The 25010-nt window shown below is 52.6% G+C and overlaps 10 protein-coding genes across 10 annotated transcripts; 5 read left to right on the top strand and 5 right to left on the bottom strand.

Moving 5' to 3' along the window:
* Positions 1-186: 186 nt before the first annotated feature.
* On the top strand, positions 187-815 carry GUITHDRAFT_119489 (hypothetical protein; the record flags this gene model as incomplete). Its single annotated transcript, XM_005821243.1, has 2 exons — positions 187-330; positions 447-815. 2 exons carry the CDS (start codon positions 187-189, stop codon positions 813-815), a joined length of 513 nt encoding a protein of 170 aa, XP_005821300.1.
* A 1496-nt stretch (positions 816-2311) lies between these two features.
* GUITHDRAFT_119488 (hypothetical protein) lies at positions 2312-2940 on the top strand (the record flags this gene model as incomplete). The annotated part of the gene is made up of 2 exons (XM_005821242.1): positions 2312-2455; positions 2572-2940. The coding sequence occupies 2 exons, from the start codon at positions 2312-2314 to the stop codon at positions 2938-2940; spliced, it is 513 nt and encodes a 170-aa protein (XP_005821299.1).
* A 3677-nt stretch (positions 2941-6617) lies between these two features.
* GUITHDRAFT_119487 (hypothetical protein) lies at positions 6618-6917 on the bottom strand (the record flags this gene model as incomplete). Its single annotated transcript, XM_005821241.1, has 1 exon — positions 6618-6917. The coding sequence occupies one exon, from the start codon at positions 6915-6917 to the stop codon at positions 6618-6620; it is 300 nt and encodes a 99-aa protein (XP_005821298.1).
* Positions 6918-6997: 80 nt separating this feature from the next.
* On the top strand, positions 6998-7877 carry GUITHDRAFT_119486 (hypothetical protein; the record flags this gene model as incomplete). Its single annotated transcript, XM_005821240.1, has 7 exons — positions 6998-7039; positions 7095-7148; positions 7200-7304; positions 7356-7390; positions 7454-7559; positions 7604-7638; positions 7775-7877. 7 exons carry the CDS (start codon positions 6998-7000, stop codon positions 7875-7877), a joined length of 480 nt encoding a protein of 159 aa, XP_005821297.1.
* Positions 7878-8321: 444 nt separating this feature from the next.
* Positions 8322-8735, bottom strand: GUITHDRAFT_147297 (hypothetical protein; the record flags this gene model as incomplete). The annotated part of the gene is made up of 2 exons (XM_005821239.1): positions 8322-8531; positions 8580-8735. The coding sequence occupies 2 exons, from the start codon at positions 8733-8735 to the stop codon at positions 8322-8324; spliced, it is 366 nt and encodes a 121-aa protein (XP_005821296.1).
* A 1448-nt stretch (positions 8736-10183) lies between these two features.
* GUITHDRAFT_155774 (hypothetical protein) lies at positions 10184-11418 on the top strand (the record flags this gene model as incomplete). The annotated part of the gene is made up of 2 exons (XM_005821238.1): positions 10184-10898; positions 11015-11418. Coding segments are annotated over exons 1-2 (839 nt in total), but the record flags the coding sequence as incomplete, so codon positions are not given.
* Positions 11382-12803, bottom strand: GUITHDRAFT_155773 (hypothetical protein). Its single transcript, XM_005821237.1, has 5 exons — positions 12745-12803; positions 12632-12695; positions 12038-12112; positions 11583-11666; positions 11382-11520 (listed from the first exon to the last, which is right to left on the bottom strand). The coding sequence occupies exons 1-5, from the start codon at positions 12790-12792 to the stop codon at positions 11471-11473; spliced, it is 321 nt and encodes a 106-aa protein (XP_005821294.1). The 5' UTR covers positions 12793-12803; the 3' UTR covers positions 11382-11470.
* A 3187-nt stretch (positions 12804-15990) lies between these two features.
* On the bottom strand, positions 15991-16754 carry GUITHDRAFT_155772 (hypothetical protein; the record flags this gene model as incomplete). Its single annotated transcript, XM_005821236.1, has 1 exon — positions 15991-16754. A coding segment is annotated over exon 1 (694 nt), but the record flags the coding sequence as incomplete, so codon positions are not given.
* Positions 16755-19993: 3239 nt separating this feature from the next.
* Positions 19994-21872, top strand: GUITHDRAFT_155771 (hypothetical protein; the record flags this gene model as incomplete). Its single annotated transcript, XM_005821235.1, has 15 exons — positions 19994-20036; positions 20088-20125; positions 20185-20241; positions 20293-20367; positions 20542-20571; positions 20623-20661; positions 20765-20789; positions 20849-21009; positions 21071-21097; positions 21143-21196; positions 21249-21273; positions 21321-21356; positions 21431-21465; positions 21515-21787; positions 21843-21872. 8 exons carry the CDS (start codon positions 19997-19999, stop codon positions 20884-20886), a joined length of 342 nt encoding a protein of 113 aa, XP_005821292.1. The 3' UTR covers positions 20887-21009; positions 21071-21097; positions 21143-21196; positions 21249-21273; positions 21321-21356; positions 21431-21465; positions 21515-21787; positions 21843-21872.
* A 377-nt stretch (positions 21873-22249) lies between these two features.
* GUITHDRAFT_155770 (hypothetical protein) lies at positions 22250-23196 on the bottom strand. The gene has a single exon (XM_005821234.1). It carries the CDS (start codon positions 22832-22834, stop codon positions 22448-22450), a length of 387 nt encoding a protein of 128 aa, XP_005821291.1. The 5' UTR covers positions 22835-23196; the 3' UTR covers positions 22250-22447.
* Between the last annotated feature and the right edge of the window lie 1814 nt (positions 23197-25010).

Genomic DNA, 25010 nt, shown 5'->3' with positions numbered 1-25010 from the left:
GCAAGGTGCTAGACAAACGCACCACCTAACGTTGCGTTTGTGTGAAATGAAACAGTCAGAGTTGCTATTCCCTGTGGAAAGCCGTGAGTTGATAGTCAATGCTAGACAGGAGCTAACGAGAGCGCCGTGCGTAGATACGAAAATAGATCTTTTCGATGGGGTTGCTCGAGCCCCCTAACCCCGTCCATGGCGACCCCCTCTGCTGTCCTCGTCTCCCCGCGCCCCCGCGACTCTCCCTTCCCCTCCTCCTCCCTCCCCAAGGTCCGCATCTGCGTCTCCGTCCTCGAGGCTTTCTTCCACCTCCCCCAGGAGGCTGCCGCAAGGCGCCTGGTAAGTCTTGATGCTCTTGTCATTACTCTGCCTTCTTCATCCTTCCCCCCCTGCCGCTCCTCTCAGTCTGTGCGCGATGGCAAGAGCCTGCTGCTAACCCAGCGCCTGTGTCGCAGGTCGTGTCGCTGACCAGCCTCAAGGCAGCCTGCCGCAAGATCGGCATCAAGCGCTGGCCCTACCGCCGCTGGCCGGCAGCTGACCTCGAGCATGACGCACACACCCCTTCATCGCGTGAGGCTGCAGCGTCATCCAGCGGCCCTCAGGGCATGGCGGCAGCAGTGCCATCGCCTCCCGTACCGGACGAGGATGCTGCCAGCTCCTCCCTTGCGCTCGCTGAGGGTGAGCGGCGGAGCTCACCGGCATCGGAAGCGCCGGCCGTGACATGTGGGGAGAGAAGTGACGGATGGTTGGCTGACATGGACGAGCTGGGAGGGTACGGCGAGTGGATGTCGTGGTGCATAGACTGCGACGACGATGCCGTCTGAAAGCACCTGAGGCTCATGAAGACGTACAATCATCAGACCTTGCCGTCTGAAAGCACCTGAGGCTCATGAAGACGTACAATCATCAGACCTTGCCGTCTGAAAGCACCTGAGGCTCATGAAGACGTACAATCATCAGACCTTGCCGTCTGAAAGCACCTGAGGCTCATGAAGACGTACAATCATCAGACCTTGCCGTCTGAAAGCACCTGAGGCTCATGAAGACGCACGACAAGAAACTGGTTTTCGAAGGTTGGAGGTACGGATCATGGTGTGAAGGTAGCAAACGATCGGACGATACATTCGCGCATGTACTCAACAGCATCATCACTATGGTGCATTGCCTCAACGACATTACACTGCCCTATTTAATATTTCAATGTTACATTGCATTAAAAGAACAAGCTCAAACATGTGACGTGACAAAGATCTGACTTGTACCTCTATCAGTACAGATGCGTCACAGCAGGCTATGCCGCTGGAGGTATCGTAGAGATGCCGGTGGAGTTTGTCTGCTTGCCTCGCTCTGCGATCTTGTGAGAATGTCGTTTGCGGTCCGATCGTGATACCGGCAGATCGTGACGCCTGGAGGAATGACGTCATGGATCAACGCAACCGATCGCTCGAAGCTCCATCGCCAGCAGTTATCGAGCAGGTCTCAGGCGGGTCGTCAAGGTCTGGCGGCTGCCTCAACCCTATCCCTGCCCTGTCATGCACGGGACCTCAGAGCATGGCGTCGCACTGAGAGCATGCCGCATCGATACTGATACCAAGGCAGACAGATCAGCAGCAGTCAGCTCGCTTCATCCCCCGAGCTGCCTGATCACAGGCTGATTCACCTCAATACTCTCAAGCCATGTCTAGGACAGGCTCTCACAGGAGGCAGGTGGTCGTACAAAGGCTTATATTACACACGGGGTTACTATACACATCAAGACTGCTAGTCCTACCCGCCTGTCTCCCTCACGCTCGGGTCTCAAGACCTCGCAGCCGCTCGTCCTTCTTCCAGTCCAGCATTGTGCCCGCTGGTCGATATAGGGCAGTGAAGTCGGTGACCAGGTTGGAGGCGTCGGAGACCGGGCAGACGGAGGGGCAGGAGCCGTACATGGCGCGGAAGGAGGAGAGAAAGGACTCGACCTGCTGGTCAGGAGAGTAGGGGCTTGAGATGGTAGGCGGGAGGCAGGGGGATGGGAGCATGGGGAGGGAGGGAGGGAGGGGTGAGCGGCCGGTGAGAGTTGCGGGGTAAAATTGAGCTGACAGTCGCGGGGGCTGGATCCTCGAGCCATGACGGGGAACGAAAGGAGCTCTCTTCCGCAAGGTGCTAGACAAACGCACCACCTAACGTTGCGTTTGTGTGAAATGAAACAGTCAGAGTTGCTATTCCCTGTGGAAAGCCGTGAGTTGATAGTCAATGCTAGACAGGAGCTAACGAGAGCGCCGTGCGTAGATACGAAAATAGATCTTTTCGATGGGGTTGCTCGAGCCCCCTAACCCCGTCCATGGCGACCCCCTCTGCTGTCCTCGTCTCCCCGCGCCCCCGCGACTCTCCCTTCCCCTCCTCCTCCCTCCCCAAGGTCCGCATCTGCGTCTCCGTCCTCGAGGCTTTCTTCCACCTCCCCCAGGAGGCTGCCGCAAGGCGCCTGGTAAGTCTTGATGCTCTTGTCATTACTCTGCCTTCTTCATCCTTCCCCCCCTGCCGCTCCTCTCAGTCTGTGCGCGATGGCAAGAGCCTGCTGCTAACCCAGCGCCTGTGTCGCAGGTCGTGTCGCTGACCAGCCTCAAGGCAGCCTGCCGCAAGATCGGCATCAAGCGCTGGCCCTACCGCCGCTGGCCGGCAGCTGACCTCGAGCATGACGCACACGCTCCTTCATCGCGTGAGACTGCAGCGTCATGCAGCGGCCCTCAGGGCATGGCGGCAGCAGTGCCATCGCCTCCCGTACCGGACGAGGATGCTGCCAGCTCCTCCCTTGCGCTCGCTGAGGGTGAGCGGCGGAGCTCACCGGCATCGGAAGCGCCGGCCGTGACATGTGGGGAGAGAAGTGACGGATGGTTGGCTGACATGGATGAGCTGGGAGGGTACGGCGAGTGGATGTCGTGGTGCATAGACTGCGACGACGATGCCGTCTGAAAGCACCTGAGGCTCATGAAGACGTACAATCATCAGACCTTGCCGTCTGAAAGCACCTGAGGCTCATGAAGACGTACAATCATCAGACCTTGCCGTCTGAAAGCACCTGAGGCTCATGAAGACGTACAATCATCAGACCTTGCCGTCTGAAAGCACCTGAGGCTCATGAAGACGCACGACAAGAAACTGGTTTTCGAAGGTTGGAGGTACGGATCATGGTGTGAAGGTAGCAAACGATCGGACGATACATTCGCGCATGTACTCAACAGCATCATCACTATGGTGCATTGCCTCAACGACATTACACTGCCCTATTTAATATTTCAATGTTACATTGCATTAAAAGAACAAGCTCAAACATGTGACGTGACAAAGATCTGACTTGTACCTCTATCAGTACAGATGCGTCACAGCAGGCTATGCCGCTGGAGGTATCGTAGAGATGCCGGTGGAGTTTGTCTGCTTGCCTCGCTCTGCGATCTTGTGAGAATGTCGTTTGCGGTCCGATCGTGATACCGGCAGATCGTGACGCCTGGAGGAATGACGTCATGGATCAACGCAACCGATCAAGCAGGTCTCAGGCGGGTTGTCAAGGTCTGGCGGCTGCCTCAACCCTATCCCTGCCCTGTCACGCACGAGACACCCAGAGCATGGCGTCGCACTGAGAGCATGCCGCATCGATACTGATACCAAGGCAGACAGATCAGCAGCAGTCAGCTCGCTTCATCCCCCGAGCTGCCTGATCACAGGCTGATTCACCTCAATACTCTCAAGCCACGTCTAGGACAGGCTCACACAGGAGGCAGGTGGTCGTACAAAGGCTTATATTACACACACAGGGTTACTTTACACATCAAGACTGCTAGTCCTACTCGCCTGTCTCCCTCACGCTCGGGTCTCAAGACCTCGCAGCCGCTCGTCCTTCTTCCAGTCCAGCACCATGCCCGCTGGTCGCTCTAGGGCAGTGAAGTCGGTGACCAGGTTGGAGGCGTCGGAGACCGGGCAGACGGAGGGGCAGGAGCCGTACATGGCGCGGAAGGAGGAGAGAAAGGACTCGACCTGCTGGTCAGGAGAGTCGGGGCTTGAGATGGTAGGCGGGAGGCAGGGGGATGGGAGCATGGGGAGGGAGGGAGGGAGGGGTGAGCGGCCGGTGAGAGTTGCGGGGTAAAATTGAGCTGACAGTCGAGGGGGCTGGATCCTCGAGCCATGACGGGGAACGAAAGGAGCTCTCTTCCGCAAGGTGCTAGACAAACGCACCACCCTAACGTTGCGTTTGTGTGAAATGAAACAGTCAGAGTTGCTATTCCCTGTGGAAAGCCGTGAGTTGATAGTCAATGCTAGCCAGGAGCTAACGAGAGCGCCGTGCGTAGATACGAAAATAGATCTTTTCGATGGGGTTGCTCGCCTATCCCCGTCCATGGCGATCCCCTCTGCTGTCCTCGTCTCCCCGCGCCCCCGCGACTCTCCCTTCCCCTCCTCCTCCCTCCCCAAGGTCCGCGTCTGCGTCTCCGTCCTCGAGGCTTTCTTCCACCTCCCCCAGGAGGCTGCCGCAAGGCGCCTGGTAAGTCTTGAAGCTCTTGTCATTACTCTGCCTTCTTCACTCCTCCCACCCTGCCGCTCCTCTAAGTCTGTGCGCGATGGCAAGAGCCTGCTGCTAACCCAGCGCCTGTGCCGCAGGGCGTGTCGCTGACCAGCCTCAAGGCAGCCTGCCGCAAGATCGGCATCAAGCGCTGGCCCTACCGCCGCTGGCAACATCCCAACGGCACAGACCTGCATTTCCCTTCCAGTCACGAACACGAGGCTGTGCCTGCTCCTCCGATTGTAGACGACAACGAGCCAGACTTGCATCAGCTCGCAGTCCGTCAAGACCTAAACAGCTTCCCCTCGCAGCCTCTTCCCTTGCCCTGCCGCCTCCAGGAAGCACACCATAGCGATGGCGATGGATGGCTGAAAGAGCCTGGAGCAGCCCGGGGAGGAGGAGGACGTCTGGTCGGCGTGGTACGAGCAGTGCGAGCTGGATGACAAGAACGTCTAGGCATGGCAAACAAGGTCGGACAGGAGGATTTGAAGCGATTGTATTTTGACAATGAGTATGGAACTGACGTGCGCTGATAGCGTTGTTTGGCTTCATCCGAGTCGTCATAGGCTCTGCAGAAGTATCCGCCGAGAATTGCGAGTCTAATTGATGCTTAGATGCAAACATGTGCTTAGATGCAAACACGTGCCAGGATGCCAGTGGCATACACATACTTGCCAGTCATGATTCAAGTTTCAATCAGTCGGCGTCGCCGGAACTTTAGAATCAGTAGCTTTGTTCTTCGTGACTGTGGTAATGCAACACTGTACCGTATCAGAGGGTACTAGTGGCGCGACCAAACAGCTTGTTCAGTACAACTTGCCACCGTCAATACAACCGCAGCACTCTGTCGCAAAACAGCTACTCAGTCAATCATCGGAGGTCGCGGGGTACAGTTCAAACCCTCGATATTCTTGTTGAGCATCTTATTAAGCAAAAATGACACGTTTAGCATGTCTTCTAGTGTATATCAAATATCTTTCCTACATCGCAACATTGCTACTCAAAAAATAACACCAAACATCAAAACCATTGCTGCTGCAGGATAATTTGTTGCCATCTCACCAAAAATTCTTTCAGACGGCAAGGTCTCATGATTGTACGTATTCATGAGCCTCAGGTGCTTTCAGACGGCATCGTCGTCGCAGTCTATCCACCATGACATCCACTCGCCGTACCCTCCCAGCTCATCCACGTCAGCCAACCATCCGTCTCTTCTCTCCCCACATGTCACGGCCGGCGCTTCCGATGCCGGTGAGCTCCGCCGCTCACCCTCAGCGAGCGCAAGGGAGGAGCTGGCAGCCTCCTCGTCCGGTACGGGAGGCGATGGCACTGCTGCCGCCATGCCCTGAGGGCCGCTGGATGACGCTGCAGTCTCACGCGATGAAGGGGCGTGTGCGTCATGCTCGAGGTCAGCTGCCGGCCAGCGGCGGTAGGGCCAGCGCTTAATGCCGATCTTGCGGCAGGCCGCCTTGAGGCTGGTCAGCGACACGCCCTGCGGCACAGGCGCTGGGTCAGCAGCAGGCTCTTGCCATCGCGCACAGACTGAGAGGAGCGGCAGGGGGGGAGGAGTGAAGAAGGCAGAGTAATGACAAGAGCTTCAAGACTTACCAGGCGCCTTGCAGCAGCCTCCTGGGGGAGGTGGAAGAAAGCCTCGAGGACTGAGACGCAGACGCGGACCTTGGGGAGGGAGGAGGAGGGGAAGGGAGAGTCCCCCCCACCCGTGCTATCGTGGAGGAGATGAGGGTGGGTACTTTAAAAACATTGTTGCAACATCTTAAAAAAATCCAAATTTTGTCCCAAATACAGGTGGTGGTAGGTGTGTGTAATCAGAAACCCCATCGAAACTACTTCTCTTCACAGGGTCCCTAAAAGCGTTTTTTAAACTCAAGAAAACGGTTAAACGGTTACTCAAGAAACCTGTAAAAGTTAAAAGGTTCTGTTCATTTTTTAGTGTTTTTTAATCGAGTCCATGCTGGAACAAGGTAGGCAGCGAGGAGCGGGATGCCAATCATGTCCTTCCCTGATCCACCTGTGCACGTGCTTCATATCCAAGAACCTTCACATCATACCCAGCGTCGATGCGCTCCCTAGTCACCTGCTAGACAGCATTTTGGAACAGAGGAGCAACGAGGCAATGGTTGATCAAGACCTTCCCTTCCTTCTGGCCGTTACCTTTCAGACCACTCCGGCTGAACGTCTTGGATTCCTCAACTTCAGATCCTGTCTGAAAATAACTGATCCTGCCATGGCATTGGCTGTGAGCTATTGCCATGCGCTGAGAAGAATCGATCTTTCTTTCAGTGAGCTGGTGGGCAACAAAACCATGGAGGTGAACCTGCTTCTTGGTTGTCTTGTACGAGCCTGACTTGCATTTGTACGCGATCATAGAGCCTAGCATGTAGCTGCAGCCTACTCGAGTCCCTGTCGGCGGTGGGATGTCGTCAGATAACCGATGATGGTTGCACAAGTATAGCAGGCATGAAATCTCTCCGGGAACTCGAACTCGAGCTGTGTAATAAGGTAGTGGAGGATGCGCCTCAATCAAACATAACATGTGATAGCGCAATGCATGCAGATAACGGATATGGGGATACAATCTATCGCTAGAAATCGTGGCTCTTCGTTGTTGGTAATGCACTGGAATACGCCAATCATGCTTTCTTACTTGGTCCTGTGTCAGACGTTGAATCTGGGAGATCTGAGACAAATGAGCAACATCTCTATTCAGATCATTGCAGATCATTGCGTCGACTTACAGTCAGTCTCGATCGCTGGGAGCATGCAGGTACTCTACGTGCCGTTCTGCGATCACATCTATGAACATGCCGCCTTCTAGGTAATGGATCTTGACGTGGAAGACCTATGCAAACGGTGCACAAGGCTGCAGAGTCTGAACCTGAGAGCATGGTTCGTTTTCTGATCTCTGACTTCAAGTGTTTCCGATGATCTTTCTCGGTCAAGCAGTCGCAGACTTACAGACGGGTCTGTGAAGGCTGTCAGTCAATTGTTGCGAAAGCAACACAGGGCAGCTCTGAGTGCGGTGCTTCCTGTGTGTTGGAGTGCGAGAGGCTGATGCGATTGTAGCCTTTGAGGGAGCTGGACATGGGTGGTTGCTCGAGGTATCACTACAATTGCTGCACTTCACCAGATCAATGACCCGATCCCTGTTCTTTTACGTTCGTTACGTCCAATGTTCCCATCGGTTCCGTGATGCTTCTTTCATCGCGCATTCTTTGCTTGTTTTGAGACTTTCAGACTGAGCGAAGACGCTGTCGCAAACCTTCTGCCGTTGTGCTCTTCGTTGACGAGGCTCGATCTGAGGGGCTGCACGTCGTTGACGCACAGGACAAAGGTGTAGTATCCTTTGCAGTGTCATTTCAGTGTTTTGTTTTGTTGTTGCTGTGGATTTTCTGATGTTCTGAATGAGGATGTTTTGGATTGTTTTCTGTGAGCTATCATGATCATTCCGTCTTCTGTTCAAGGCTCCTGACAGGCTCTGACAGGATCTTGTAGACAAGTACTGCCAACAGATGGACGACCTCACTCTGCCACCATCTTGCAATGTTACATCATCACGATGATGTGACATTCCTACTTATCTCTTCTTTTTGTTTCGCTTCTCCGTTGTTATCTTGTAAATGTTCTACATACCCACCATGTAAATGCGCCGCGGTGATTTTCAATCGCTGTGTGCACAATGAATTACTTGAAAGCAGGTTTTTTTTCTCGGCAAGAATAACAAAAAGTTTCACAAGGAGGCTCGCGACTAGGGAACAGTCCCAAACTTGCTGCGTTCTCTGACTTAAAGTGGCGTTCCGTCCTCCGTCCGCCTCGTCGCAATGTCCACCAGGTCCTCAGGAGAGCAGCCGCTCCTAACTCCCAGCCAATAATCCCATCCCTTCCACTCTCCACGCTCTCCGTAATACCTCTCAGGGTTGGAGGGGATGTAAGGATTCTTTAGCTCGCCCCATTCGATCCACTCCTGCCATTCCTCCTTGCTCTCCCACCACCCCTGTAGCAAAGTTACAAATTTGACAAGGGTGGGTCGTTACCTCCTCACCAGCGCTCTCGTCCATTTCACAGCTTCCTCGAAGGGCAAGAAGACAGTCTTCGCTCGGATTCTTGACAACATCCACTTCCTTTCCAGCTGCTCTCTGAATACCTTCACTGAAAGGCTCTCCTCCCCGCTGCTCCCGGCGCCTTCCCCTCCCGCCATGTAGCATGCGACAGAGGCGGGCTCAACCCATGGTCCTCTCAAGGACCCTGTCAGCAAGGCGCTGGAATGATCTGTGGACAGAGATCTGGCAGGGAGGGGGTATAGAGAGCTGATGTAAGCATTACAGCACGTCAGGCCAACTGCAACCATCGCAACAACCCTTGCCATGCCTGCGCCCGTCTGTTTGCAACCCTCATCTCCACTAAGACCCAATACTAAGAAGGCGCCGCAGAATTCGCCGGCTCCGGGCCCGGGCCCGGTCACGGCAGCAGTGAATCAACGGGCGCGCGCCAGAGCTGAAATATCTCGAGATTGATTTTTGGAGTTTTCACACGTCAACCATTCGCCTAGTTCATTTCCCTTCCATGTCAAATTGAATCAATGAAGATTTGAAATTAAAAGCACTGAAACTGGGTCCACTGGAACTTCCGAGTCCTGCGAGATATACCACGAGACTGATTGGTATGGGGTGGGGTCCGAAAACTCACTGTGAGGGTCAATCGAGGGGGTAGATTCCTAGTTTAACGAGGGGTCCAATTTCGAGATGGTGGGTAGGTAGACTCGCGGGGGTCGTATCCAAGGGGCGGCGGAAAGGAACTACCAATTGTACGAAAAGGACCCACCACCCACCCCTCATATCCGTAATCTCAAACAACAAGTACCGGTACTCAGTGGTAGAGCCTTTTGCCCCTACCGTACTGGATGTGATGTGTGCTGGACTCTCCGAGGGGACACGAAGGGCGCAGAGGGGGTAGGGGTGGGGTGGTGGGGTACAGTATTGGTACTACAAGGGGGTGAAGGTCGGGTACAAGAATATTTACCGCAGGGGGGGGTAGGGGTTGAATGGGGGAACGCAACGTGAGATATGGTTGGAGACGCGATGGGGGATGGCGGGAGCGATGGAAGGAAGGGAGACGAGCAGCGAAATGAGTCGGAGACTTGTGGCAGAGATAAGATGAAGGAGGGGGGCGACACGTGCGAAACATGTGGAAGGTTAGGGAGGAGGAGAGAATGACAACTAGCATGCGAACGTCTAGCACAGAGGAATATGAGTGAAACGCAGGACGGCTCAGAGAATGCAAGAGACATCAAGACAACGAGAGAGAAGTCGTTCATAAGTTGAAAGAATGATAGGATAGAAAAAAAATGGTGTTTGGAAATCTTCTCCACAGCATTTTACCTTCCTTGAATTTGTGTTGGACCTCGTCGTGAGTTGTGATGCGACATCGATGGTAGAAACGAGTGATGCACTGTGACGAAAACAATCGTTGCACAAGATACGAATAGGTAGGATGTAAGAATTGGGCACAAAGGAAAGTACTGCTCAGAGAGGTTGATGCTCAAAGATGATCATGCGACAGCGAGTCGCACGATCATTTTTCGGCAGGAGGATAAAGAATTTGATTCAGAGCAATGCGATCTATGGCATCTGATTTCTTGGACTCACCAGGTCAGCGAGCTTTATGGAGGAGGATATCAACATGACGCAGAGTTGTCAGGAGCGTCCTCCGTCGTCCATGTCGCATCACGGCCAACATGCATGCTTGACTCAGATGCAACTTCTTGAGGATTTTGGGAACCCGATGTGCGTCCCTGCGCACAAAGAGTTGTTCGACGACTTCTTCGGGGTCTCACCAGGTGCCACATCACCAAGACATATCAGCAACACCAGCATGCCTCAACATGGCAGCAGGAGGTCCATGTTTGAGCACGGGGCACCAGAGCAGCTAGTGCCGAACTTGGAACCGAATGGTAGTTTCACAGCCAAGAAGATGTTTCGTCGGCGATCTTCAAGTCTGAGCCATCAGGGCTTCAAGATCTCATGTGACGAGATTGTATCTGCAGCGAGACAGGACTCGAGGCTATCAGAGTTGCTCTGTGAACTCAAGCAGCTACCAGCATCACTGATGCCTGCCTCAATCACAAGCAGCATGAGGGAGATGACTTGGGATCAGTTTCGAATGTTTTACTTCCGCAATCAACGCGAGCAAGAGAACAATCGTGGTCTTGAACGAGCTTGTGAATCAGAAGATGAAAGATGGCCAGAACAGAGTCAGTGGATAGGTTTGATGGAGGTCATCGGCGACAGTCAACCTTTAAATCATCCTCATCATCAAACCAAAAGCTGTTGTCACAACCATTCAAACAGTGCAATATGCACAGGTAACTATAACCTGTGTAGAAAGCATGTCTGTTGTCATGTTCAGTGTTCTTCAACTTGTATCTGTTTGTCTCTGTAATCAGTGGTAAGATCTGCTTTCTTTGAAATGTTGTGACAGGCCATGTCAAAGAGACGACACGCAGACCTTTCCTCTGGTTTGAAAGCAGAGAGAGGACACATGATTTCTTGCATCACAACAACTCCTCAACTTTGATCATCTGCGACCACCGACGATTCTCTCGCTTGTTGATGTGCGCTATCGAGATGCTCACTAGCTGAACGATCGGCAAGAACTCAATGCGGGGGGTATGTACAGATCGCACTGCTTGTAAACTTTGTTATCTACGCTGTCAATATGATTTAATCAGATATTGTTTAATGTGGTGTGGTCATCATCATTCATTGTTCCCATCAAAACTCAGGTTTCGTTCCACATTTCAGAATAGTGAGAGTGAATATTTTTAAGAGGACAAATAGACGAATTTCTCGACAGTGATCGAATGTAATGGAAAAACTATACAAGAACAACATCAGTCTTCTCCAGCTCCGCCTGCTTCCTACACAATTGCAACTTTCACAAGCCTGAAGATGCTGATTGCTCGATGCTGTTCAAAGCTGTCGAAGCTGCCGGAGACAAATGAACATGTCACCACAACAAACATCATCGCAAGGGATTCAGTGATGACCTGATTTCGACAAAGAAGCATTTTCGGGAAACCTCGAAATAATCTTCTTCAGAGCCTCAGGCGCTCGAGCCAGGCGAACAGCACCTGAAAGAAGCAAGAATCAAGTTCCAGCTTCCTCCTCCTTCGCTCCTCTTTGCCCCTTTGCTGCTCTCCCTCCTGGTACATCTTTTCCTGGTCCATTGCATCTCGCAGTCTTCTTCAGAGACAGAGAGACCTGCCGACTCACCAACTCCTCTCCCTCTTCCCTCCTCCCCCCTCCTCTCACCCCCCACATTCCTCTGCCTCTGCCTCTGCCTCTGCCTCTGCCTCTGCCTCTGCCTCCGTCTCCGTCTCTGTCTCTGTCTCTCTGTCTCTCTGTCTCTGCCTCTGCCTCTGTCTCTGTCTCTGTCTCTGCCTCTGCCTCTGTCTGTCTCTGTCTCTATCTCTGTCTCCTTTCCCCTCTCCCCGCCTCTTACCAGCGGTCGCCTGGTCATCGAGACCCACCAGGCGGATGGCGTTGACTGCCCTCCTCAAGACAGGCTGAACTTCCCCTGCTAGAGGATCAGCGCATGCCGTGCCAAGGAGCAGGAGGCGAGAGAGGAGAAGGAGCAGGAGGCGAGAGAGGAGAAGCAAAGAGAGGAGGGGAACAAGGCTGGGCAAGCAGGAGAGGAAGGAAGATAGAGCAAGGAGGGAAGAAATAGGACCAAAGATTCAAAACAGGACAGAGAAAGAGGTGGTGGCGATGGCGATAGCAACACTAAGGAGGACGAAGGGACACAAGGGAGGGGACAGAGGGGGAGGAGGTAGAGACGGGAGTATGGGGAGCGGAGAGTGGAGCGAAAGATGGTGGTGATGATGATGAGGAGGAGGAGAAGAAGAAAGTTGATGATAATGAGAAGGCAAACGGAGTGAAAAGGAGGTAGAGAGAGGAGAAGGAGGCGAACGGAGCAAGGTGGAGAAGGAGTAAGAGAAGGAGTGAAGAGAAGGAGAAGCAGGAGAAAGAAAAGGAGGAGGAAGAGAAAGCAAGGAGGAGGAGCAAAGAGGAGGAGGAGGAGGAGGAAGCAAATCACCAGGGGCTTCACTGAAGTGGCGCAGGACCATCACGACGAGCAGAGGAGCTCCAGACTTGATCACCTGACGCTCTGAGTTACACCCGCGCACGGCCCTTGTCAGGTAGTCTCGCCTGCTGGCGGATAGCTGGGGAGTTCTCCTTGGCAACCGATGAAAACATGAAACACGCCGCCTGCAAGGCCATGCCGTCAGCTCCAGCTGTAGCCCAGGAGTCCTCAAAGTACACGTGAAGTAACCCTCTCCACCTTCACACTCTTCGTCTCCTACCCCTTCACTTCTCCCATCCCTTCATCTCTCTCCTTCCCTCTTTCTCTTCCCTCCACACCCTCCCCCTTGTCTTTCTACAACCCTTCTTCCCCTCCTTCAGCCACATTGGGCCTTGGTTTCCTCCATTATGTTGCGCCTCTTGCTCGCCTCCTCTTTCCCGCCTCTTCCCGCCTCTTCCTTCACCTCTGCAACATCCGCATCCCTCGGATGCGCTCGCATGACCATGACGAATGCTCCCATGAGATCACCAACTTCCGAGGTTGACGGCTGATAGAGAAGACAGTCAGCAACACATTGACAAAGTAACAAGCAGGAGAAGGAGGAGGAGGAGGAGGAGGAGGAGGAGGAGGAGGAGATATCATCAACAAAAACAACAGCACCCTCGTTCTACTCTCCTTCCCAAAAACAACAACAATAATAACAATAAAACCACCACCACCACCACCAATGACGACAATCAAGGTGGTGGGGGTAGTTGTAGTAAGAAGAGGATGATGATGATGATGATGATGATGATGATGATGATGATGATGATGAGAAAAGTGAATGTTCTTGGTGCTGTTTGTGACATGTTTGATACTGAGGACAAAGTGGAGGAAGGGATCAATCAGGTCGCAGGCTAAGGGAGGATGAAGAACTCAAACTCGTTCTTCTCACCTGCACCCTCCTTTCACACAGCCAAGCCAGAGCAACACAGGCGCTCACAGCGACAGCCACATCACCTGCAAGAGAAGGATGAGAAGGAGAAGTAGAAAGAGGAAGAGGATGTGGGAAAGGAGAAAGGAAATGAAGAGAAGAGATAAGTAAGGGAGAGCAAGGGACAGAACAGGACAGGACAGGACGAGGAAGAGGGGACAGGACAGGGGAAGGGATCCGGAGAGGGGAGGGGAGGAAAGGGGAGGAGAGGGAAGGGGAGGAGAGGAGAGGAGAGGAGAGGAGAGGAGAGGGAAGCGTGGGGGAGGATAGGGGAGGAGAGGAAGATACCGGGTCGAGCCCTCACAGCCTTGAGAAGGCCTCCCATAGCTCTCTTCCACAAGTCTACGTTCTCACCCATGCTTGATCTGTGGCCGTTCATCGTCTCCTCCTCCTGCGTGTCCTTTGCCAGCGCTGGGAAAGTTGGTGAGGAATGCTCAAGTTAAGGAAGGAGGCGAGGGGTGGGGAGGAGGGAAGGGGGAGGTGAGTGAAGGAGAGGAGAGGAGAGGAGAGGAGGGGAGAGGAGAGGAGGGGAGAGGAGAGGAGGGGAGAGGAGAGGAGGGGAGGGTAGAAAAAGGAAGTGAGGGGAGGAGGGGGGGAGGAAAAAGACCTGCCATGATGGTGCATGCCGGGATGACGACAGAAGGATGATTCCAGAAGTGCGAGAGGGAGGAGGAGACCATTTCAAGCCCCAAGTCCTCCTTGATCTGACGATGTTGATGAGGACGAGCACAACGAGAATCATGGTAGTGAAGCTGGTGGGAAAAACGATGATAGAAGCAGGGTCGGGAAGAACGGAGATGCGTCAAAGATGGATGGAAAAAATGGCAACAAGGAGGGTGGAGAGAACGAAAATAAATGAAGCGGGACAGAGGAGAGGAGAGAGGGAGAGGAAAGGAGAGATGGAAGTAGGGAGGGAGGGAGGGACGAGTATATTAAGAGGATGATGATAGCAAGCAACATCAATCGCGGCAGGACGGAATTCGAGGGACATGTGAGTTGACAGGGATCAACCTGGGGGTGATGCTGCTTCATGTCATCGTTCTCACACAATTTGGCGATGAAGGCAAGAGCTCTGGCGACAGGAGCCGGACGAGGACTTGAAGACTGCAGAGGTTGAGGTGAGCGAAGAGACAGAGGAAGTAGAGGGAGGAGGGGGTGGAGGAGGGAGGAGGGGGTGGAGGGATGAGGGAGGAGGGGGTGGAGGGATGAGGGAGGAAAGGGCAAGAAGAGAAAGGAGGGAAGACGAAAGAGGCTCAAGTACATTCACGAGGGTCATAACAAGCTGTACGGCTCCATCCTCTCTGCTCAGAAGAGCTTTGTTCTCCTTGACGTCTGCGAGAGATTCCAGGGCTCGGAACACCTGAAGGAGGAGTGAGGGACTGCAGGAGGACGCAGCAGGCTGTAAGGATCCATGAAGTCTGAAGGAGGAGAGAAAGGAGCTGGGCGGGAAGGATATGAAAGTTGGAAGTGCAAAAAGAGAATGATTCGAGGAGTAAGGTTGCGATTTCTAAAGAGATCTTTAGGGGAGGGAAGAGGAGGGAGACAGAGGAGGGGAGAGAGGAGGGGATAGGAAGCGAACAAACTCGAGAGGGCAGTACCTGAATCACCGCCTGGTTGTCTTGTTTCCCTTTCAGCACCGAGCTCCCAGCCTCTACCAGGCACTGGACCGTCTCCTCCTTGCCGATGAAGCTTGACAGCGCTGGCTTGAGACTTGCGAGAGTTGCAAGGGCACCTGATAGCACGAGGCTCAAAGTCTTGCAGGAATATCAAGAAATCATCATCAGGGTCATCAACGGAACAAGATTGCAATGCAGAGAAGCAAAATCGACTGCGTACGCTGATGAACAGCAGGACAAGTTCTCCTACCTGCTCCTCTTCTCACTACGGAGGCATCGTTGCAATGCCTGTCAACAGCCTGGATGATAGTCTTTACCGCCGAATCAGAAGGCCGATAAGCGTTCGTGTTGTTATTGTTTCCTTCAGTTCCTGCATTGAACCGCGTTACTCCCTCCTTCCTGCCCTCGTCATCCTCCTCGTTGTTCCATGCTTGCACAATCTCCCGAAGCTCATTCCTGCAATTCAATAGCTACTACAATACACCACCACTGTCTGAATCATGAGCAACAGAATCCGCTAATTTCAAGATCATTGTAGACATGTAACTTCTCATCCTCCTCCTCCTCCTCCTCTCCCGTCATTTTACCGTCTCCTCCTCCCATCTATTCTGCAACGTCTTGTACGCCCTCCTCTCCACTCCCACACATGAATGGAAACATCGCCTCACCCTTGCTAGGAGCGGAGCACAGGTTGTCGATGGCAGAGCAGGCCATCGCCTGAAGCTCAGGGGACGCGACATGCTGCTGCATAACCCCCAGCACAGCCTCCACCGCCCCTGCGTCCGTCAGCTCTTGCTGTAGCTGTGGACTCTGCGCGACGTTGGAGGTCAGGAAGAGAAGCTCCCGCAGAAGTTCAGGATCCTTGTCATGGGCCTTCATCACCGACAGCGCAACTTTCCCTCCTCCGTTCCTCGCAATGTGCTTCAGTCCCTCCTCCGACGACGCCACGTTCCCTAGCAGGAAGCATGCCGCTTCCATCACCCGCGTGTGAGACATGTTGGCATTGATCACTCGGAAGACAGCATCCACCCCTCTCTGCTGCAGGAACTGCTCGGTATTGATCTCCTCCTGCAGCAGGTTCCCCAGGGTATCGCACGCTACTCCCTGCAGCGTCGGGTTCGAGTCGTGGATCTGAAGGGCCTGCAGCACAAGGGAAACGCAGTCCGTCGCCGCCATTCTCTTCTGGTTGACCTGGCGCTGAGCCAGGTACCGCATGAGCACCAGCCCCGTCAGCATCAAGTCGGCACTCTGAGTTTCACACTTGAGAATCTGAACGATCTCCGACATGTCGCGCTGCTCGACCTCCGGGACGCTGTTGGGGTCGCGAGGGAGGGCGAGGAGGGCGAGTCGGACGTCTCGGAGCCCCCCAGGCGTCAGCTGTCCTCCAGCCGAGGCGCGGATCGCCTCGGCTGCTCGTTCCACCGCCGGCATGCTTCCTCCCTCGTCGATAGAGCTCTTGTACATCTCCGGTCTCCCCGAAGACATGAGGGAGGGATCATGGCGACTTTCGCAGCAGCCCATGATTTCCCTCACGGCGTCGAGACTGCAGGCAGGCAGCGTCAGATCAAGAAGCTCGAAGTAGGTGGAGGACATTGGTACATTCCCACGTTAGCAACAATCAGATCATGACATATCCTCACGGTGGTTCAACAGCTCTACTGAGTGTAGCACAGCAGAAGTAGTGTCCGCGTCTGTGCTTTGTTTCCTTTCCTCCCTCTCTCTTTCCTGCCTTGCCTGCATTCCTGCCTTCCCTGCCTGCCTTCCCTGCCTTCCCTGCCTTGACTGGATATCTGTCTTCATATCACACACTCTCTGCATATATTTCGCTCCTTCGTCCTTTCAGCATTTCCTCGCCTCTCATTCTCCTTCCTCCCTTCTCTCCACTCTATCCGCCGTTTACTCCGCCATGAGCCCCGTCAGCGCCAGTATCAAAGAACAAACAGATTCCAAGTTGTACTCTCAAAGTTAAATTCACCGGTACTTTGAAGGAGAAAAAGAGGGGTTCTGTATTCAAACCCTGAAGACGTTTTTTTTTTGTTTTCTAAAATAGCCTTAACGTTACGTTGGCAGTTACATCACTTTTGAGCCAGTTTCTGGCCTGACCTTGCCGCGTCTCAGTAGTTACCTTCGCCGGGCCCCGGTCCCCGGGCCCCGGGGCCCGGCAGTAGGTGGTCGCCGGTTCAAATTTACTCAGCTACTTCTAGTCAACCAACAAGGCCGACCATGGGAAGGCTGAGAGAAACGAGCGAGGTGGAGGAAGGGAGAGCTAGAGGGAGGGAGGGAACAAGGGAGGGGAGGAGGGAAGAATGGAAGAGAAACGACGATGTGACAACAATGAGGCAGCTAGGAGGCAGATATGCATCAGCAGAGACTGAGGAGAGGCGGATTCAGCGGACCAGGAAGGAGGTTGTGGTTTAAGAAAGCTGTTCCTCGCAGTTCCCTGGAGGAGCTCGAAGGATGGAGGAGAACACCGAAGAAGGAGATAGGTGAACCTTGCCTCTTGCCCCTCCCTTCTCATCAATCCCCGCAGAGCATTCATCCTGAGGCTCCCTCCCGCGTATGCCCAGCGAGTAAAGACTGTTCCCTGCAGCCGTACACGCACTGATGACATTATGGAAAGGTTCGTGCCATGATCGAGGCCAACAACTTCGAGGGGCTCGAGCTGAGAATAGATCCTGTACATGCTGCGTCTACTCCCTCCTCTCCTCATCCTTCCCTGCAGGAAAAAACGACACCCGGGTTCAGAGGTCGACCAGGTACCAGAGGACGACTTGTGTTCTTCTTTTCCTCCCTCCCTCCCCTTCCTCCCCTTCCCTCCACCTTTCTCCACCTCTCCACCTCTCTCCGTGTCATTGCCCTGCTCAAACTCTTGATACCGTTGCTTTCAGCCTTGCTTGACGTGTGGAAACAGGATGTTTCACCATTGGCGCTGGAACGCCTCAGGTTGAGAACCTCCCGGCGTCTCTCTGCGACCTCCCGACTCTTGTGGAGGCGAGTCGAGCATGCAGTGATGAGGACGCGTCCTCACGTGTCGACAGGCCTACCGAACGATCGATGGGAAGAGTGGAGATTACATCAAGACATGCGATGTTTCTCAGGTTAGTGTCTCGTGTGAAGAGGATGCGCGGATGAGGATGAGTTTGTGATGTGCTAGAGAGTGTTTGCAAGGTTGCTCAGAACACATCTTGACCCAGCATTCACCTCGTCTCTCCTTCGGCCTCGTCCCTGACATTCTCTCCCGCTGCAGATCATGGTTGTGCACGAAGATGTCGAGGAGGCGAAGGTTTGAAAACTCATCAATGCACCACCATGCGTCATGTGCATTGCGAGCAGACTCTGCGTGAGAGCCGTCCCTCTGGTCGGCTGGAGAGGTACTCTCCTCTCCACCACCTCCTTCCTACCCCTAACGTCCTGCCGTCTGCTTTCTTCAACAACTCCTTCCTCCTTCCTGCTCCTCACCACTCCCCTTTCCTGTGCTTTCTCAACCCCCCCAACCTCCCTCACTCTTTCCTGTCCCCAATCCTAACTCCTTACATTCCCCCCTCCCCCCCCAACTCTATTTTTTCCATGCTTCCCTCTCCACCCTTGACTGCTCTTGACTCCTGTCAAGCGGTATCACTCCCCCGACGCACAAGATTGCACGGGAATTTCTACGTCACACCCCCCACTACAAGAAGCTGTGCCTGCTGGTAATGTTGTAGATACTCTTGGAGATGTTCTCTTCTGGTCTTGTCGCCATCGCTCTCTGACGAGGTTGTGGGCGTTACAGAAGAAGCGCAATCGTAAAAACGCGATCATGAGAGCAGAACGACACATCTTACGCCTTCAGAACAAGTGAGTTCGAATCGACGCATGTTTGACGTTGCTGTTCCGTGACTCATTGGCTTTCTTCGTGTTGCTCTTGAGCAGAGGGGCAGAGCAAACAGGTGAACTCTTTACTTTGAGCTTGAACGTAATGTAGTGAAAACTCATGATGCTTGCAGATACGGAAGTGGAGGAAATCGAGGTGAGATTGCTAATGGTCTTTGAGTTTGTTGCTTCTGTTTTCCGTTGTCTCTGTCGATGTGTGGAGAGGAACGGAGATGTTTGATTGTTGCTTGCTAACATCTGCTGTCTACGTGATTGTTCTGCTGTTTTGTGTACATTTCCTTACCTCCCTGAACGCTGTCCTCCTTTGCTACATGCCTGCGCTGTCGTACAATGTGCTGTCCAGCTCCTGGTCTCGAATGACGCGGGTGCAGGAGGAGTGCGAGCCGACGGCTTTCAACGGGGCAGAAAACGAAGACATTGGAGAGGGAGGAGGGGAGCCCTATCGCGGGAAGGTGAAGTACAGGGCAGAGCTTGAACATGCTGATCACTTGCCGGATGTGTGTGTTGCAGGATGGTGAGATGTATTATCGAAAAAATGGACGAGCGTATCGCCAGGACAACCACAAGAGGGTAAGTTGTTGTTATCGGTCGTTGTGATGGTGGATGATATGAAGGTGCCTCATAAGATGTAGAGTAGAGGGAGTACGAGTACAGATACAAAAACTAGTACACGTAGTTGATGTTGACAAGGATGGTGATGAAGATGATGATGACTATGGAAATGATTGTAATTCGAGTGATCATAACGACGACAACAACAACCATCGAGATCGTCATAGTTGGTTGAACTTGTCACAACAGGTTGGTTTCCTTGCTACCAAAGTCAGGTTTAAGATGAGATGTTACGGTGAAATCCTCCTGCCTCTGCACTGTCCCTCCCTGACTGGCTGAGTAGGAGACGGAGCTGGAGGTCTCATGACTCAGGCCGAGTGCGACATGCCCAAGGAGCTGATGGGTGATTGACTGACTTGAGAGCGACTGATCGTGACGTGGCATTCGTCCCCAGTACATGACAACCAGCTTCCCCTCGATCTCGACGAGGAGGTATCGAGTATCAGTGGGGAGGACAGCAGCTTGTTTGCTGAGGGCGTGCTTGTTTGTAGGCCCGGCTGGAAGCGGAGCTGGACGACGAAGCCCAGGCAGAGCTGGATACTGTGGAGGTGGGTTGAGTGTGTGTCAGTCGGGTGCTGATGTCGTTTCTCACCGAACAGCAAGACAACCAGGAGAACAAACTCGCGGAGGAGCTGGAGAACGCACTTCTTGACGATGAAGAGAATCCTCCTGAGGTGAAGAACAGTGTCCTCGACCTTGTTGGTGTATCATTCGCATTCAATTCGACACATCATGACCTTCTCGTGTTCATCCGCGAACTTTACTCCTCCTCTCCTTCTTCTCTCCTTCAGCCCGTTTCGTTCCAATCCTTCACTCCCTGACCGATGCTGACGTCTACAACTTCACAGATGGAAGATGCTGGCGCCCCTGCCAATCATGTTGTACCTTCTTGCCATATCACGCCTTCTCCTCATTTTGTCCTCTATCAGCTCGAACAAACCCAGGGATACGACTCGCCAGAGCCCCAGGTAACAAGACACCTTACGAACTTGTGTTCTTCTTGAGCTAGATCGATGTTCTGTCCTATCTTGTGCGGTCTGCTTCATTCTCGCTGACTTCTTCTCCATGAAGATCCTTCCGCCAGAGGATATGTCAGGTCGTCATGGGCGTCTGCTTCTTCCTATACGCGTCTCGTGTCCTCATGCTGACCGGCAGGTCAAGATGGGGATCCAGAAATTCTCATGCCGGTATGATCCCTACTCTAACCCTGAAAGAGACCCCCTCTCCTTCCTCCCGAGGCTGTTTCTTGAAACGTCCACCAGGGTGACGACAATCATGCGGACAGTCACGGAGAAGTGTATGATCACGGGGACGAGGTCAGTAAGAGGAAAGGAGGATCTGTCAGAGGAGACGAGTCTCTAGTTGATCGCTCTGCAGACTCAAGTCACTTTCGTTCCCGCCGATGTAGGATTGCCTTTCACCCAGAATCACTCTCTTGATGCTGCCCAGGACCTCGGGGATAGGGCTACTCCAGACGTGAACGCCGAAACAGACAACATGAGTGTAAGTTTGATGTTGATGAGACGCTGCTCAAATCTCACTGTCGTATTTGCAGATGGAAGGAGACGTGATGGGTCAAGGTCTGCAAGAGGTGGCATGAAATGATCAACTGACCTTTACACGTCAGACACGCAATCTCTCAGTCAAGAACCACAAGACGATGGTAACGATCCTTGTCTCACATCCTCTTCCTCCTCCTCTCAAACTTCAATCTCTTGTCTCATTGCTTCATTGCAGTCAGAGGATTTTCCCAAGAAGCCTCCGCAGAGCAAGTGAGCAGTCAGGACTGGTCATCGCCCTAGCCTGACCATGCTGCCACAGCAGGAGGCAGATCAAGATCAGGACATGCTTGACGGTCTGGATGACATGGTTGAAGAGGAGACTGTGGAGCAGGCAGTGGGAGGACAAGAACAGCAAGAGGAGCAGGCAGTGCAGGAAGGAGGCGAGTTTGATGGACATGGAGAGGAACCAAGGCATGGGGAGCAAGTGGATGAAGGAGCGGGGGAGAGTCCAGCGGCTGCTGCTGCTCCTGAGGAGCCCAAGGAGTTGACAGAAGAGCAGAAGATGTTGTTAGAGGAGATGAACACGCTTAAGGCAAGAGCTGTTTGACTGCGTTGCTTGTGAAGGGTTGACTCTCGTTACCACACAGGCGAAGATACAAGAGCTGGAGGAGGAGTACAAAAAGAAGAAGGAAGACCAAGACAGGAACATCTTGATCACGTTCTTTCCTCTGAATTTGATGACATCTTAACAGAGCTGCAAATCCGGTGTTGAAACAAAGATTCGCTGCGGTACGTCTACTAATCTCTCTCAATGGCTTTTGTTGATCTTTCTTTGCAGGCACTGAATACCAACATGAATCAGGTGTTCAAAGGGTCCTTGTGCTGCTCTTGTGATGAAGATGTCAACTCCAGAGAGAGCAATTGCAACAGCAGATTCAAGCGCTGGAAGACAAGTTCAACGGCGGTGGATGATGCACTGAACAGAAGTTTGCGTTTGTTCTGTACATCAGTCTGTCTGTTGAGGAGAAAACCAAGAGCGAGGTATGCAATCGGTGAAAGAGATCAGGGTTTTATTTCGAACTTTCGCGGTGTGAAATAAACGAACATCCGATGTGGGAAAAAGGCTATAGCGAGTAACGAATCAAAAGGAAAAAAGCAGACTACAGGTAGCGCAGACAGAGTCTCCAAAACTGTCTTTCACCAGACAAGAGAGCATGTACAAGATGGAAATTGGACCTTCCTCGGAGCGGATCTACCACACCCTGACCCCAAACTCTCGGCCCCCCGTAACATGCTGAAGAGCTTCTTGCATCAAGTCCTCGCTCACAGGAAGACCTCGCTGGCCGGCGTCCCACATGCAACCGTAGGCGGGATACATCTCGTCCTCAGATGAGCTCGATGGACTCTTGGAGCCGTCGGAGCAGAACACCTGATGGTCAGACATGTCGGACTTGTCTCTGTTCCTTGAGTACGGCCATTTCTCCAACCCCACATGACGGCAAGCATTGCGCAGTGCGGATAGCGAGATACTCATTTTGAAGAGGCTGCTAATCTTGGCCATGTCAAGGCAGACAGGGTCTTTGCTGGCAACGCCTTCGCCATTCTGCTTTCTTGGGAGAACGATGGCAGTCTTGTTCATTTGTATCATACAATTAGTAATCCAGCGAAATCGGATTTGCCTTCACGCGGTGAAAAAAGACTCAGTTGGTACTCAATTTGCAGCTTTCCGCGTGTTTCAGTTGATAATGTATTGGGTCTTGGCGCTTGAACCAGAAGTCCAATCTCCCTCGCTCGTCTTACAAAGTCGACCACCACCAAATCGAAACCGATCGTTGCTGCCCAAACACTCTTCGCAATAGACCGAAGCTTGATCAAATCTCTTGGAAGGACAACTTTCCGATCTTCTCTTCCACTCCAACCTCTCTTCAAAGTAGTCTCAACAGTCAACACCTGTCTCTCTGCGACGTGCTCTCCGCTCCTGACTCCGCGCTCTTGTCCCACACCGTATGCTGCCACCTCTTACTCCTTGCCCACTCTTGGGTATGGAGGGGTAGGGGTAATGTGGGGTCAGGTTTAATGGGGGGTATCAAGGAAAATTTCTGGTACTAATGTGTTCCATTTGTAGGTAGGAGGTACATCTGGGGTAGGTGGGGTGAGTTGAAGGGTACACCGAATGAGAGGTACATGTAGGGTGGGAGGGGTGGGAACTAAAAAAGACAAGGTCGAGGGTACTACCTACCTCAATTTGCGATTTATGTCAAATAGTACAAAATCAAATAAATATGATGGTTATACTTTGAATAACAAAGATAAATTTTCAATGAAAGAGAATTTGTAATTTCAATTTCTTATCGTGAAGGGTAGGGTACACCTGCATGCAGTCTGTCTGGTACAAACGCAAAAGTCCGGGGAGTCTCGGAGAGGCGGGGGTCGCCTTAAAACATCTTTATAACCATTGAGCCGTGACGACTTTAAAAATACTTCTAGGCTTAGGGTTTTCAGTGGCTCCTCGAAAGTGGGGTCGTTTGTAGAGGAATGGACGGGTCCAAAGAAAAATTGCATGACCACACAGAAAGCACCTTGCCCTGCTGACCCCACCCCCCCACATAGCCGAAAAGGTAGTATTGTGACCCACCACGAGATAGCCTCTTTCTGAGGTAAAGCGATCGGTACACGAGGTTCTTGCCTACACGGGTGGTCAGGAGTACGCCAGGGGGTTCTCGAAACGGGTGTATCTGCGGGAATGTAAAAGTGTGTTCCTTCGGACCGCTCCGGGGGTCGGGCGTAAAATTAGTATGTGAGCGGGGAGCTATTAGTTTTTTAAAAGTCATCGCCCCACGCTTAAATACTCTTTTAAAATAGGAACACCCTCCGGAAGCGATTTGGACTTTGGACTATATTTTCAATTTACTTTGGGTAATTTGAATATTGAGAAGTCGTGTTGCTGCCCATGCACTCTTCGATCTTGGCACGCAGTACCTAAAGGACTCTGCACCCTTCTATTTCCAGAGAGCATTGAAAAGAAGCTAGGTGTGAATTACTTAGAGCTCTACATAAGAAATACACTTGCTAGTGTATGGAAGACTTTCGAGCTACAAACCGAAAATAGTATTCTTAGAGGCTTATACCGGTTGACCTCTTCAATTAACTACTCTGTTTTTTAAAAAACTCCCGATCCAAACGAAGATTTCTGTGAGATGCGAGGAGTTGTGTGAAAAGAAGAGTTTTCAAAACGGGTCGAAGAAAAACGAAAAACCCCGACGATAACAAATGAAACCCGACGCAACGGGGGGCTACTGGCAGAAATTCGGAAGTCTCCCTCTTCCACTCTGTGCCGATCGTCAAGTTTTTGTCCTCAGATGGATTCAAACAGGACAGACGGCATATTCTCAAGGAAACCTTTCTGTAGATGTACAAAAGGAAGGACAAGGGGTCCACCGACTGAGTTCCTAGTAGTTAAGTCCCCATGAGTGCGGGTCATGGCAAGCCCCAAGGCCCATCTTAGTCCTTTGACAATGCAACAATAATGATGACTGAATAATGCTAAAATGGCTGACAATCGCATAATTCAATTGGAGCATTATCAATGTATCAGAGCGTGTTGCTCGGGCCGTCATATGGGGTTCGGTGGGTTCTAGAACCTATCGGATTGAAGGAAACGAGATTGGTCAGCTTTGGCACTTGGAACCCCCCTGACCATTCTCGTTGCCTTCAACTCGATGGATGATTGGCTTCGATCTGGAGGGGAACGCCTCGATATATTGATGAGGGGTACTATGGCCAGAAATGCGGAGACGTGACATTTCATCTGACAT

Source organism: Guillardia theta, assembly GCF_000315625.1.
Source record: "Guillardia theta CCMP2712 unplaced genomic scaffold GUITHscaffold_148, whole genome shotgun sequence".
Taxonomy (NCBI): Eukaryota; class Cryptophyceae; order Pyrenomonadales; family Geminigeraceae; genus Guillardia; species Guillardia theta.
This window is presented reverse-complemented; position numbering and strand designations above follow the sequence as displayed.

What these genes read in the sequence shown, in the direction of transcription:
- GUITHDRAFT_155773 (XM_005821237.1), bottom strand. Translation starts at nt 12,792, where the DNA reads ATGTTTTCATCGGTTGCCAAGGAGAACTCCCCAGCTATCCGCCAGCAG. An exon ending in CCCCAGCTATCCGCCAGCAG is followed by an intron (nt 12,696 to 12,744) that starts GCGAGACTACCT and finishes TCAGAGCGTCAG; the next exon opens with GTGATCAAGTCTGGAGCTCC. An exon ending in CGATGACCAGGCGACCGCTG is followed by an intron (nt 11,667 to 12,037) that starts GTAAGAGGCGGG and finishes TGCTTCTTTCAG; the next exon opens with GTGCTGTTCGCCTGGCTCGA.
- GUITHDRAFT_155770 (XM_005821234.1), bottom strand. Translation starts at nt 22,834, where the DNA reads ATGAACAAGACTGCCATCGTTCTCCCAAGAAAGCAGAATGGCGAAGGC.